Here is an 11,800-nt window from a genome sequence, read left to right as displayed (position 1 = left end):
ACACGAGAAAGGTGACTTCTCAAGGGCATGATTTGGAGTGAGACCAAGATGTAGAAAAGGATCAGCATGCGTAGGATACCCTAATGGTTCATCACTGAAGTAAGTCCGCAGAAACAGCTCAGGCCAAGGTAAGAAATACACGCACGTCCTTCCATGCCACTTTACCACCCTCTCCCCAGGCAGAGTAATCTTGGAAAGATTAGGAAGGTGGTGAGTCTCCCTCTACCTATGGGAAGGATATTGAGTCAGTTTTATTTGAGTCCCAAAAGGCAGGGTGATCCCCTTGGACCTCTGGGTTACATCAGATAGTGTACCCTTTGATGATAAGATATAATCCTTTGCCTCAACATAGATTACGTCATACTGAAAAACTTCAGCTTTTGGAAGCAAAAGTAACAAAACGGTCATTAGGTATGAATGACAGCCTTAGCTTGGACACACTCGTTAAAATTGTACTCTGATTTTTTCAGAAAAAGTGATTCATCATCCAGATTCATTGTTTCATCTAGACCACTTGCTGTCTACTTTTATTTGGAACCAAATCCCAGACATCATAAGATTTCTTTCTTAAACTTTTTTTAAATTTTTATAAATTTATTTATTTATTTTGCTGCATTGGATCTTTGTTGTTGTGTGTGGGCTTTCTCCAGTTGTGGCGAGCGGGGGCCACTCTTCGTTGCGGTGCACGGGCCTCTCACTCTGGTGGCCTCTCTTGTTGTGGAACATGGGCTTTAGGTGCACAGGCTTCAGCAGTTGTGGCACGTGGGCTCAGTAGTTGTGGCTCACGGGCTCTAGAGCGCAGGCTCAGCAATTGTGGCACACGGGCTTAGTTGCTCTGCGGCATGTGGGATCCTCGCAGACCAGGGCTCGAACCTGTGTCCCCTGCATTGGCAGGCGGACTCCCAACCACTGTGCCACCAGGGAAGCCCAGATTTCTTTCTTAAATATTTAATTTTGTGACTCTACAAGATAAAGACTTAAAAAAATAACAATGCCATCATAATACCTAAGCTGCCCTTGACCCCAGTGTTATCAAATATCCAGTCTACTCAAATTTCCAATTGTTTCATAATTTTCACCCCCATTTTGTTTGGATTAAGATCTAATTAAAGTTCCCACCTTATTCACACCTATTTTCTAAGTCTCTTTTAAGACTTCTAATCTATGGACCCTTCTATATTTTTCAGTTTGTTTTTGTTTTTTTAGGCCCTGCCACGTGGCATGTGAGATCTTAGTTCCCCAACCAGGGATCAAACCCGGCCCCCGGCCGCAGAAGCACGGAATCCTGACCACTGGATTGTCAGGGAATTCCCTCTTTCACTTTGTTTCCCCCGCCACCCCCCGCCCCTTGCAAATCATCTGTTGAAGAAACTGAGTGTTTTGTCCTATATATGTTTTCATGGTCTAGATTTTCTGATTATATCCCCAAGGTGTAGTTTAACATGTTTGTCTGTCTACTGTATTTGCTATAAATTGAGGCTTCATCAGGTTGAGGTTTGATTATTTTGGACAAGACTGATTCGTAGCTGATGTTGTCTGTATTATTTTTCTATTGTTGCATAACAAATTGCCCCTAAAACTTAGAGGTTTAAAACATCAACAGACGTTTATGATATTGCACAGTGTCTGTTGGTCAGGTATTTGGGAATGGCTTAGTTGAGGGGGTGTGGCTCAGGTTCTCTCATGGGATTGCAGTCAAGATATCAGCCGGTACTCCTGTCATTTGAAGGCTGGGCTGGGGCAGGAGGAACTGCTTCCAAGGTAGCTCACTCACATGACTGACAAATTGGTGCTGGCCTTTTGGGAGGAGGCCTTGGTTTCTTACCACATGGATCTCTCTTTAGAGCTACTTGTTTCCCCCAGAGCAATTGATCCAGGAGAGCAAGGTAGAGGGCAAAATGTCTTTTATGATCTACTTTGGAAGTTGCACATTATCATTGTGCAATATTTTCTTAGTTACACAGTCACCCTTATACATTGTTGGAGGGGACTACACAAGGATTTGCATACCAAGAAGGTAAGGGTCATTGGGAGCCATCTTGGAGGTTGGCTACCACCATGTTCACCCATCAAGAAGAATACAATGTCTTTCTGTCTCTCTCTCTGTGACGTTAGCAGCTACTAATGCTCAGTGCCCAAGCTTACTAATTCATTAGGTGTTGCAAAATGGTTATATTCTATCATTCCTTTTTCATATATTAGCTGAAATACTTCTAAAAGTAGAGAAAAGAGTATGAGAAGGCAAGGGAAACTTGCCTCTCTGTACTATTTGGTTACCGGTAGTTCAGTTTCTATAGAAAAGTCAGGATAAATGCTTGATTCTTTCCCTTTATCAGGTTTCAAAATAGAGTTGGTTTCCTAGCATCATCTGCTGATTAGACTTTAAAAAAATTATTATGAGCTGATTGATTTGAATATATTTGATGTATTTCAATTCATCGCAGTTACTATCTTATTAATGATCGTTAATAGTCTACAGGTAGGCTGAATGTTCATGTCTGGAAGCTGTGAATGTTATGTTAAATGGCAAAAGGGATTTTATAGGTGGATCTTGAGTTGGGGAGATTATCGTGGATTATCCAAATGGTTCTACTGTAATCATAGAGCCCTTATAACAGGGACGCAGGATATCAGGGGAGAGGCGATGTGACGATGGAAGCAGAGATGACAGTGCTGAACTTTGAAGATGGAGGAATGGAAGGATTGCAGCTCTCAAACTGAAAAACGCAAGTAAACAGAGTCTTCCCCTGGAGTCTCCAGAAGAACTAGGTATGCTGACTCCTTGCTCTTAGCCCATTGAAACTGATTTCGGACTTCTGACCTCCAGAACTGTAAGAGAATTCATTTGTATTGTGCATATGTGTGTGTGTTTTCCACATAGCATGGCTTGTGGGATCTTAGTTCCCCAACCAGGGATCGAACCTGGGCCCTTGGCAGTGAAAATTCAGAGTCCTAACCACCGGACTGCCAGGGAATTCCCCATTTGTATTGTTTTTAAGGCACTAAGTTTGTGGTTATTTGTTACAACTCAATAGGAAACCCATCTTTGGTCAATGGGACTGTCATCAAATTGGGTGTCTAATATGATAAGATGTTTTAGGCTCATCTTGAACGTTTTCTGCCTCAGACCTGGAAACAGTAACTTCTCTAGAGTATTTGTTCCTTTTAGTGGGAAATGGTATTTTGAGACTACTAGAAGCATTCATGGATTTGTCCTCTTTTTTTCCCCCACTTAAAAAATATGTAAAATACATATAACATAAAATTTACCATCTTAACAAAATTTTTCTTTTTTTGGCTGCACTGGGCAGCTTGTGGGATCTTAGTTTCCTGACCAGGGATCAAACCCATGTGCCCTGCAGTGGAAGCGTGGAGTCCTAACCGCTGGACCTCCAGGGAATTCTCCATCTTAACCAATTTTAAGTGTACAGTTCATTAGTGTTAACTGTATTCACATTGCTGTGCAACAGATCTCTAGAACTTTTTCACCTTGCCAACCTGAAACAATACCCATTGAGCAACTCCCCATTTCCCCAGACTACACCCCACCCCATGGATATTTACCTTTAAAAAAATGGGAAAGTAGTACAGTTTTTAGTAAAACCTTTTACAAATATGATTATTTTCCTCTAAACCTGTAGGTTTTTAAGGCCCCAATTCCATGCTATTTTTTGGCTACTAATCCCAGACCATGTCCTTTAAAGAATTTCAGGTAGCAAAGCATCTAAAGGGGTGGCTGTTTTTCTAGAACAAAGTGAGAGTTTTGGAATGAAATACATTCCACACACAAAATAATGACCATTTTAAGGTATTCCCTGGACCTGTAATTTGCTAAAGTGAATGCATTCTCAAGCCTGGTGAGACACCCCCCCCACCCCGCCCACCATGCAGAACTACAGCTAATGTCCTGTGTCTGGGGTCTCATCCAGCTGGGCTCTACCCTCTGGCTGAACCTGTTGCCGAGCAGAAACACTTTGTGTGAGCCTGTTCAGTTCAGAGCTTTAGGTTCTGCTTTCTGGCCGTGAGAAGTGTTGTATAAAGAACTTGTGGGAGGGAATTCCCTGGCGGTCTAGTGGTTAGGACCCCACGCTTCCAAGCCCAGCGGCACGGCCATAAAGAAAGAAAGAAGGAATAGGAGGGCGTGCTTAGGGTTTAAAAAAAAAAAAACTTGTGGGCGAGAGAATAGCAATGCAGAGGGATAAAGAGTGCTAGTCTTTTGATCTTTTAAAGAAGACCTACAGGCTGGTTTCTTTACTATTGATTGGGAAATACCTGATTTTGTTTTTAAAGCTCTGTGCTCTCATTTGTATCACGTGTTCGCAAAGAGTACATTCTGAATCATTTTCCTTTCCTCTTGCAGCAAGTGCTCAGATATTAAACACACACACACACACATTCAAAAGAGGAAACAGTCGGATAGGAACTCAGAAATCATGTGACTGATGACTAAGTTAAATTTTTTCTACTTATTAAAAAGGAAGAGTCTGATGATTAGTTACTGACTGTCCTTGCATTTTTAAAGTTTTGAAGATACTGAATCATGTTCCCATTTATGCTTTTTTCCGCCCTGTTTTCTTCCACATTTACTGAACCTGGAGAGAAACGCTGGATCTGCAACTCCTCTGACACAAGTGTTTGGTACTCCTACTGTGGTAAGTACGAGGGCAAAAGCAGGTACTCATAATGTGAACTGTTCCAAGGGCAAGTTTTCACAGGAACCTTTTTCTGCTATCGCCGGGATGCAGGAAATGACCGTATGTTCCGGCTGCTGGGGAGGCTGCTGGCAGCAAAAGTGATGTCTGGTTCCTGCCCTGGGTGGATTTTCTCGATCCGTCACTGGCCTCACAGGTCTCTGAACTGTGTTGCACTTGACCTCCAAGTGCTTCTGTCCTTTGCTGTGGTCAGCTATCTCTACCTTGAACCCAGTTTCAGATTCTTCCCAGTTTGGGCAGAACTATCTGCTTCTGAGATTTTGCCTCAGCCCCAAGACTGACCGGGTCTTCTTGAGAAGGTAGAACAGTCCTAAATGCTGCTTGGAATTGATTATAGCTCCAGGCCATGATTTTTTTTTTTTTTTTTTTTTTTTTTTTTTTTGCGGTACGCGGGCCTCTCACTGTTGTGGCCTCTCCCGTTGCGGAGCACAGGCTCCGGACGTTTAGGCTCAGCGGCCGTGGCTCACGGGCCCAGCTTCTCCGCGGCATGTGGGATCTTCCCGGACTAGGGCTCAAACCCACATCTCCTGCATCGGCAGGCGGACTCCCAACCACTGCGCCACCAGGGAAGCCCAGGCCATGATTTTTTGTTTTCAACGTTATGTTGGGTGTATAACAGGTGCTCTGTGTTTCAGGCTGTGGTTTTTGAAGGCTCTTGGAATTACCTCCCTAATTGGATGTAAGGCTGATTCTGTCCGTTATTGTGTGACCTTGAGCAAAGTCTTAGCCTCTCTGTGCCTCAGTTTTTTTATCTGTAAAGTGAAAGTGATTTTCGAACCCATTTCACAAGGATTGTTTTGAGGTAAAATTTTTAGCACAGAGCCACATAGAAACAATAATATTGATTACTTAAAAAAAAAAATCAGCCACACTCTAATGCTATTTACTGGTTGGATCACTGTTGTTTTGTTTTATCTTGTTTTGTTTAGTTTTCCCTCTTTCTCTACAAATATCTGCTGGTCTGAAAGCACAGCTTCGGGGCTTGACTACTGTTTTGGTTTGGTGCTTTGCATTGTGTTGCTCACTATAGGTTGGTTGACCTTTTCTACCCACTAGTGGTATCAGGAAGGTTTAAGGGGATGCTCCCGAAAATACTTGCTAGCTGAAATCCTCATGGGAAAAAAGGATTTATGGTCTAATCATTTGGGGGAGATTTACAAATGTACTTTGAGTTCTGAGAAGTTCTGCAATAAAGAAACCTATTTAATCCCCCAATTTTCAGTTTTATTTTGTTTTATTTTTTGAGTGTGTGTTTACAATCCTGCAAATACACTCTGGCAAATATTAATATAAAGTTACTTCTGGGGGGCTTCCCTGGTGGCGCAGTGGTTGAGAGTCCGCCTGCCGATGCAGGGGACACGGGTTGGTGCCCTGGTCCGGGAGGATCCCACATGCCGCGGAGCGGCTGGGCCCGTGAGCCATGGCCGCTGAGCCTGCGCGTCCGGAGCCTGTGCTCCGCAACGGGAGAGGCCACAACGGTGAGAGGCCTGCGTACCGCAAAAAAAAAAAAAAAAAAAAAAAAAGAAAAAAGAAAAAAGTTACTTCTTGGGAATTAGGGTAATTGCCAGATGTGGGAACAAGACCTAAGTGTATGACTAGTCTCAGGCTGGTGGCTTTTTTTTCTGTTTGTGATTATGCTGCATTCCCTGAAAATTCCCCACCCCGCAAGGTCAGTTTACACTGCCCTGTTCCAGGCCCTCTTCAGTGCACTCGGCCCCCTTCTCTCCACTCCTTTGGCGCTTCTGCTCCATGCACTGATTATGCCACCTTCTCTGTGCTGTATTTCCTATGGCCTTTATTTATATAACACTTCATATTATTATTTAGCTTTTAATCTTCCAGTAACACTAACTCAATTTGTCTTCTGATTTGATTTTTGAGGAGAGATTTTATCTGTTTCTCTCCAATGCTGAGAGATTCTGTGGTCCTTTCCTGCTGCCCCATGGATATAGGGACCGTGGAGAGCAGGTGGGATATACAGCTAAGCGAGACCCTGCTTGCTGCCATGCCCCTCTCCCCTGCCCCTGCCACGTCAACCTTTCCCTGCCTTAGAGAATCCATCCTGACTGAGATGGAAACGCGTCATTTGTGGGAAGCACTGATCCCTCTGGGTATTATTGTCAGGAAGTTGGTGACGACAATTCAGTCCTTTCTGTGAGGATGATTCCCATTTGGCCAAGCTCCTGGGCATACATGGTATACCTGTTTGCTAGGGCTGCCATAAAAAACATCACAGACTGGGTGGCTTAAACAGCAGAAATTTATTTCTCACAGTTCTGGAGCCAGGAAATCCAAGATCAAGGGTCAGTTGGTTTGATTTCCTTCTGAGGCCTCTCTCCTTGGCTTGCAGATGGCTGTCTTCTTGCCATGTCTTCAAATGGCTTTTTCTCTGTATGCACTCATTCCTGGTGACTCCCTGTAGGTCTAAATCTCCTCTTCTTCTAAGACACCAACGGTATTGGATTAGGGCCTACCCATATGACCTCATTTTAACTTAATCACCTCTTAAAGGCCCTGTCTCCAAAGACAGTTACATTCTGACGTACTGGGGGTTAGAACTTCAACATATGAATTTAAGGAGAACACAGTTCAGCGCATAACATACAGAAATGGCAAGAATTGGCTGTTTTATCCTCCACCTTTGGAAAAGGCAGAAAATGTGGCTGTCTGAGTCAGTCCACAGAGCCCTGGACATACACCGTCCTGTAACCTAGAGTTGTGAGACTCAGCTCTAACCTTTTTTTGGGCTATGGATAGTCCTGAAACTCAAGGAATTCATGGATTATTTAATTAAACCGATATTCACTGAGAATCTGGCATGTGCCTGTTCTAGACACTGAGGATATTATCTAGCAGTGAACAACAAGACAAAAGTCACGGGGCTTCCCTGGTGGCGCAGTGGTTGAGAGTCCGCCTGCCGATGCAGGGGATGTGGGTTTGTGCCCTGGTCCGGGAGGATCCCACATGCCGCAGAGCGGCTGGGCCCGTGAGCCATGGCCGCTGAGCCTGCGCGTCCGGAGCCTGTGCTCCGCAGCGGGAGGAGGCCACAACAGTGAGAGGCCTGCATACCGCAAAAAAAAAAAAAAAAAGAAAAAAGTCACGGCCCTCCTGGAGTTTCAATCAGTGAAATATTCAGCATGTCAAATGGTGGTGATTGCTGTGAGAGAAAAATAAAGCAGGGGAGGGGATAGAGAGTACAGAGATGGGGATGGGGGTTGCATTTTAAATTAGGACAGGCAAGGAAGGCCTTACTGAGAAGGTGACTGTTTAGCAAGGACAGGAATAGTTGAGGGAGTGAGCCACGCCCATATCCAGCGGAAGGGGTGGAGGGAAGAGCAAGCACAATGGCCTTGAGGTGGGAACGTGGCTGGTGATGGAGGGATAGCAAGGAGGCCAGTGTGGCTGAGACGGAATGAGCGTGGGGGAAGTAGCAGAAGATGACATAGAAGGGAATGGGGAGAGGGTGAGGGCCATGTAGGTCAGGGAACGACTTTATCTCTTACTACGAGTAAAGCCTGGTCTGGCTCCTGGGTTGATAATAATCTGTAAGGCGGCAAAAGTGGAAGCAGGCAACCTGTTGGGAAGCTGTTGCAATAATCCAGGTGAGCGAGAGAATGGTGACTCGGACCAGAGGGGGAGCATTGGAGGCGATGAGGGGGGGTCCGGTTCTGGAAGTATTCCAGCATGGTCCTCTCAGCTAAGTGAGTGTATATTGACATTTGGAGTGTCCCCCCAACTCCAAGCAGGCCAGCCTCTTTACTGGCCTTTATTTATACTTGCGTTGATATATATGTGTACTATTCTCTAACCTGAAATATTCGTGTCCATCTTTCTGTTTCATGGAAACCTCTGAGGTCCATCAAAAGTCCTGCCTCCCGTACAGAGCCTAGTCAAGTCAGTTGAATTTAATCCTGTTTACTACGTCTTTAATAAGCATTAGGTTTCCTTATTATGCTGAGGAATACTGAGAATGCAAAGGTTATGTTAAGATGTAGCTGGTATCTTCAAGGAACTTCTGGCTTTTGTCTTACTTATGTGTAGTAGGAGGGATAACTAAACATATCACCAGGATTCATTTGTTTATTCTACAAATTCAGCATGGCCACTGGGAAGTCTAAGAGCCATTTGGAACTAGGACTCTTATACTCCTTTCCAAATCTGTTTCTTCCTAAATCTTCCCTATCTCATCATCCACGTAATTCCTTACCCCCCAACCAGGGGTATCCTTAATTATCTCCCTTATTTTTCACATCGTATTTATCGATGATTCCGTTTTTAATATCCCCAGAATATATTCTAAAGCCAACTACTTTTTTTTTTTTATCCTGACCACACTGTGTGGCTTGTGGGATCTTAGTTCCCTGACTAGGGATTGAGCCCAGGCCATCACAGTGAAAGCACCAAGTCTGAACCACTGGACTGCCAGGGAATTCCCCAACTACTTTTTTTTTTAATTTAATTTTTATTTTATATTGGAGTACAGTTGATTTACAATGTTGTACTAGTTTCAAGTGTACAGCAAAGTGATTCAGTTATACATCTACAAATATCCATTCTTTTTCAGATTCTTTTCCCATATAGGTTATTACAGAATATTAAGTAGAGTCCCCTGTGCTATACAGTAGGTCCAGTTGATTATCTATTTTATATATAGTAGTGTGTATATGTTAATCCCACACTCCTAATTTATCCCTCCTCCCTACCTTTCCCCTTTGGTAACCATAAGTTTGTTTTCTATGTCTGTGAGTCTGTTTCTGTTTTGTAAATAAGTTCCTTTGTATCAGTTTTTTAGATTCCACATATAAGTGATATATGGTATTTGTCTTTCTCTGTCTGACTTACTTCACTTAGTATGCTAATACCTAGGTCCATCCATGTTGCCACAATGGCATTATTTCATTCTTTTTTTTTTTTTTTGCGGTACGTGGGCCTCTCACTGTTGTGGCTTCTCCCGTTGTGGAGCACAGGCTCCGGACGCGCAGGCTCAGCGGCCATGGCTTACGGGCCCAGCTGCTCCGCGGCATGTGGGAATCTTCCTGGACCAGGGCATGAACCCGTGTCCCCTGCATCAGCAGGCAGACTCTCAACCACTGGGCCACCAGGGAAGCCCTATTTCGTTCTTTTTTATGGCCGAGTAATATTCCATTGTATATTCCACATCTTCTTTATCCATTCCTCTGTCGATGGACATTTATGTTGCTTCCATGTCTTGGCTGTTGTAAATAGTTAAAGCCAACTACTTTTCACTGTCCTTTGCTCACCACTCATGTCACCTTCGTCTCTTCTCTGGCCTCTGCAACATCCTCTTAAATTGTCCTTTCTCCACTTTAATTCTTGCCTCCATGCAATCAGTTCTTAGCATAGAGACCAGAGAGATCTTTTAAAAATTAAGTATGTTATATAATGTTATTTCAGTTGCTTAAAGCCCCCCAGTGGCTTTTCACTTCAATTAGAGTGAAATCCCAACTTTGTACCAAGGCGTCCAAGACCCCTTGAGGTGGCCCTTGCCTACCTGTCTGATTCCTATGATTCCCATGATTCCCACCCTCCTTCATTATTTTCCATTTACACTGACCTATATTATTATTACGGTTATTGTTTGTATTACCAATATAACAAGCATAAAATTTACCCTTTTAATGATTTTTAAGTGTACAATTCAATGATATTAAGTACATTCACATCACTTTGCAACTATCACCATTATCCATTTTCGGAATTTTTCATCATCCCAAACAGAGACTCTGTACCCATTAAACAATAACTCCCCATTTCTCCCTCCCCCCTAGTCCCTGGTAACCTCTACTCTCTGTCTCTGTGACTTTGTCTATTATATGTATCTCATGTAACGGTCTTTGTGTATATATGTGTGTGTGTGTTTGTTTTTGTTGCTTGAACATGTCAAAGTCATTGTCACCTATGAGTCTGTACTCCTGATTACAATGTCCACAGGGTTGGTTGCTTTCTGTCACTCACTTACTGGATACTGTAGTTGAGGTATCGCTACCCATTGCCACCCCCAACTCCTCCGTCCCCACCGTACACTCAGTCTTTCTCTCATGGCCCTGTTTGATTTCTATACTAGAGTGTCCATTTATCAAGAGCCGGGCCCTTGCCTGTCTTGTTCATTGTTTCTCTAGTGCCTAGAGCAATATTTGGTGCTAAGCAGAAGTGAATAAACACACATTTATTATCTACAGTGTGCTGTGCTCAAGAGACATGAAAAATGAATGAGACATGCTTCCTGCCCTCAAGGTTTGTGCTATTTTTATGAAGAAGACTGACATGCAAGCAAATAATTGTAGTAAACATTTTTTTTTTTTTTTTTGCGCTATGCGGGCCTCTCACTATTGTGGCCTCTCCCGTTGCGGAGCACAGGCTCCGGACGCGCAGGCTCAGCGGCCATGGCTCACGGGCCCAGCCATTCCGCGGCATGTGGGATCTTCCCAGACCGGGGCACGAACCCGTGTCCCCTGCATCGGCAGGCGGACTCCCAACCACTGTGCCACCAGGGAAGGCCCTGTAGTAAACATTTTAAATGACCATTGAAGGATGATCAAGTACTGTGAATGATAGTGTGTTTGTGGCTGTCGGGCTGGGGAGGTGTGGAGGAGTCAAGGAAGGCTTAACAGCATTGTTGATATTTGAATACATTTTGAAGGCAGACAAGGAGTTTCTAGACCGATGAGGACAGGGCATTCCTGTCAGAAGGAACTGCATATTTATGTAAGGGAAATTCTGCTAAAGAGGTAAAATGAAGTGCTGTGATGGCTCAACTCCAGCTAATGCTTCCTCCCTTGATCTCCAATAGTACTTAATACCAACACTCAGGGTGGCACTGGTTTCATTTCCTGTGCCAACTGCAGTTGCCTGGACTGTTGGGTTAAGAAGGATTCTGAGGCAGAGCTCAGTGGGAAAAAGTGCTATGATGGATTCACAATGCTGACATTTGTGGTTGCAGGGGAAAACGGAGGCTCTTGTACTATGCTTTTGCTGAACCTGACCACTGCTTTCTTTGGTATTTAATAAACCAAATGTAGAATTTTACCATAAACTTGGTGACTTTAAAGTAATAAAGCTATTTTCTG

The 11,800-nt window shown here is 43.8% G+C and overlaps 1 protein-coding gene across 2 annotated transcripts in view; it reads left to right on the top strand.

Moving 5' to 3' along the window:
* Positions 1–2,639: 2,639 nt before the first annotated feature.
* Positions 2,640–11,800, top strand: part of LY96 (lymphocyte antigen 96) — a 34,359-nt gene continuing 25,198 nt past the window's right edge. Inside the window, exons 1-2 of one of the 2 annotated variants that reach the window (XM_079901459.1) lie at positions 2,640–2,831; positions 4,599–4,652. Coding sequence is in view for 1 of the 2 variants with exons in the window: in XM_079901458.1 (XP_079757584.1) it covers positions 4,541–4,652 (112 nt within the window). In the remaining variant the exon portion in view is untranslated. Of the gene's footprint in view, positions 2,832–3,786; positions 4,653–11,800 lie in introns of those variants that run through there. The other variant, XM_079901458.1, reaches the window with a different exon arrangement.

The sequence above is a fragment of the Stenella coeruleoalba genome (assembly GCF_951394435.1).
Source record: "Stenella coeruleoalba genome assembly, chromosome: 17".
Classification (NCBI taxonomy): domain Eukaryota; kingdom Metazoa; phylum Chordata; class Mammalia; order Artiodactyla; family Delphinidae; genus Stenella; species Stenella coeruleoalba.
The sequence above is the reverse complement of the archived record's forward strand: the minus strand, read 5'-3'. Positions and strand labels throughout refer to the sequence as shown.